This window comes from Trypanosoma conorhini, assembly GCF_003719485.1.
Source record: "Trypanosoma conorhini strain 025E chromosome Unknown Tco_14.4_contig_00180, whole genome shotgun sequence".
NCBI lineage: Eukaryota > Euglenozoa > Kinetoplastea > Trypanosomatida > Trypanosomatidae > Trypanosoma > Trypanosoma conorhini.
Window position 1 is genome coordinate 4611 of NW_021704267.1, and position 2834 is coordinate 7444.

General features: G+C 55.6%; 2 protein-coding genes across 2 annotated transcripts in view; both read left to right on the forward strand.

The window, feature by feature from the left end:
- Window positions 1-108, forward strand: part of Tco025E_03796 (L1Tc protein) — a gene marked incomplete at both ends in the record, with an annotated part of 1212 nt that extends 1104 nt beyond the window's left edge. The window contains one exon of the mRNA XM_029370714.1: window positions 1-108. This exon is cut by the window's left edge and continues 1104 nt beyond it. Coding sequence (XP_029229170.1) covers window positions 1-108 — 108 coding nt within the window.
- Window positions 109-233: 125 nt separating this feature from the next.
- On the forward strand, window positions 234-1991 carry Tco025E_03797 (L1Tc protein; the record flags this gene model as incomplete). The annotated part of the gene is made up of 1 exon (XM_029370715.1): window positions 234-1991. One exon carries the CDS (start codon window positions 234-236, stop codon window positions 1989-1991), a length of 1758 nt encoding a protein of 585 aa, XP_029229171.1.
- Between the last annotated feature and the right edge of the window lie 843 nt (window positions 1992-2834).

Sequence of the window (2834 nt, forward strand, 5' to 3'; positions counted from 1 at the left end):
ATCCGACGCTTCTTGGGATCGATCTTGATCCTCGACTGGCGCTCAACAAGGCGGCCACCAAGCAGTGTACTGCCACCTCGCAGAGAATCGCGCAATTGCGCTCCATAGCGCATAAAGAGGCTGGCCCAGCCCCCAATGACCTACGCACTTTTGTTATTGGGTACGGCGCCTCCAAGCTGCTTTACGGCAGCGAGCTCATTTGGGCTGCGACGACGGACTCTGCGAAGAATGAGATGCAGCGGACATACGCGTCTCTGGCACGCATTGTCAGCGGAGTTCCCAGCACCACCGACCCGGAATCCGCTCTCCTGGAGGCCAACATGCCTCCGCTTCATGTCCTGTGCATACGCGCTCGCCTCTCCATTTTTGAGCAGCTGCGTGCATGCAAGATGGACTGGTTGCGGAAACCTCCGCCTGAGCCACCGCCCAGCGCTGGTTTCCGCGTCTCGCCCGTGTCTCGGGATGAACTTTATGCCTTTGTAGACGAGTGCACAAAGGATACTGGCATTACCGTGAACACACCGCGCGAGGAGCGGTTTTTCAAGAGTTCCTCCTCCCCCTGGGCCGCGAAGTTCGCTCATCGGGTAACTTTTGGGGTGGAACTCGTGATAGACCGCTCAATCACTAGTGTGAGTGAGCTGATGAGGGAAAAGCGCAGGGTCAGTGAAGAGGCTCTGGCGCAGCACAGCCACCGTGCATGGGTACTTGCAACAGACGGTGGTGTGGACTTTCCCTTGTCAGCGGGGGTTGGGATACTGCTCTCCTCCTTGACCTCCTCCGAGGTCATTGGGCGGGCTAGTATCAACTGCGGTGCATGCCCTTGCAGCTACAGGGCGGAATCCTGTGCGCTGCTCCTGGCTCTGGAAAGGCTGATTGCCCCCCGTATACAACAACGCACCAAAACGTTGCTTGTGGTGACGGATAGTCAGTCCCTTCTGGCGGCTCTCAACAAGGGCCCTCTCAGCCAGTCTGACTGGGTGGAAGACCAGATCTGGCGGCGTCTCTTGACGCTAACGCGGGCTGGCTGGTCTGTGCACCTGCAGTTCTGTTATGGACATTGCGGAGTACCTGCGAACGAACTCGCGGATCAATATGCGACTCAGACCATGGCAACTGGCCTGTACACAGAAGATCGTACTGCTCCTCTGTGGCATAAAGATCTGTTGGCGTGCCTCACCACACACCTCAGCAAACAGTGGTGTAGCAGCATACGTCAAGACACCCACCGCTATCAGCTATGTGGCCCCAAGCCCTCTGATCTAAGCGGCACAGACCTGATCACTGGAGAACTCATGTACCGATCAGAACTTGTGCATCTTGCACGGGCAAGATGTGGAGAGTCCGAGCTATGGGGTCGCCTATACTGGGCTATAAGAGACTGCATGAACAGCTGTCGTTTCTGCAATCTCTCACAGGAGCAATCTGCTGTCATCCGATCCCATTTGGATCCCACTGCGCCAGGCTCGGAAGATGTTCCCCCGACGGAACCGGTGGCTGCCACGTCTTCTAGCGGAAGGCGGCCGTCGGCCACGCGACGCAAGGAGAAATGCCCGCACTGTGACACAACATTGGTAAGTTTCTCGAACCTCACCAGTCACTGTCGGTCCTTTCACCCGGAACACCCCCCGCCCTCGCCTGAACTACGGTGTGACTTCTGCGAACTGGTATTCCCGTCGCGGAGAAGCACTGCACAGCACAGGACACGTTGTGCCCACAACCCGGATGCCATCCGACATCGCACCAGCGGCGCGCGACGACGGTCTTTGCTACCGCAAGACCAACCTCCTTCGACATCAAAGGCAGATGGCCCGCAGGAAACCCTGCACCATCTGCTATTCGAGTGTCCTGGCACCCTGTCTGCGAGGCAACGGCTTGGCATTGATGAGGACCTGCGATCCAATAAGTTCTCCCAATGGCAGTTGTTACACAGCAAGAAACTTTTGTCAATGCTCGATTGTATATTTGGTACACAAATGGCTATACACAGCTAAGGCGTGTTGGTAATAGTATATTTAAAAAATCCACGGCGCACGGCGCGATTCACACCCAGGGACTGTTTTTCCGCGTTCAACGGCAGCGCCCCAAAAAACGACCGTGCGATGATCGTGATGAGGGCGCGGGGGAACCAATGCCAAAGATTCCTCGGCACGAAGTGTGCACACCGTGCCCGCACTGCCCCTCAACCCTTCTTCGCCGGGCGCGCGCCCCAGGCGTTCGCGTCGGCAGCTTCCGCCGCAAGGGCTATGCGGGCAAAGCGCGCAAAAAAAAAAAACTACGCCGTGGTTCAGAAACAGCTTGTGTGTGAGCAGACGCCGGAGCATTTGCTTCCCTGCGCGGCCCGGCAATCCAAATTCGGCTTGGGGCGGTTGGAGGCGCCCGGGCCCCATTTTAGTAAACAACTGGCTCGGTTCCTTCGTGAGCTTTTCGGACTCCCAAGCCCTGAAACTTTTCCCGTCCGTGACGACAATACGTGTGTGGATGGCGTCGCTCCTTCGGCGGTGGAGGGAGCGTCTTTTATTTTATTGTTTTGCTCCTTTTGCTTTGTTCGACTTAAACGCCCTCTGGCGCGCCGCGCAATGTGCCAAACAAATCGCATAATGTATTTTTTTTTGCTCGATAACACCTTGGAAGAGGAAACGGGTCCGGAAAGAGAACTCGGATTATTATTATACTTCTTCGCAAAAATAGGAAAATGACATGGACACATCTCATCTTGAAGGAGGTAGAGGTCCGGTCTGCCGAATGAAGACGGCTAAGATTGAATTTAAAAAAAAATTGTAAACCCTTTAATTTCCTTTTTTGCACCTTGGGCCGCGAGAGATGCTGCGAGGGAC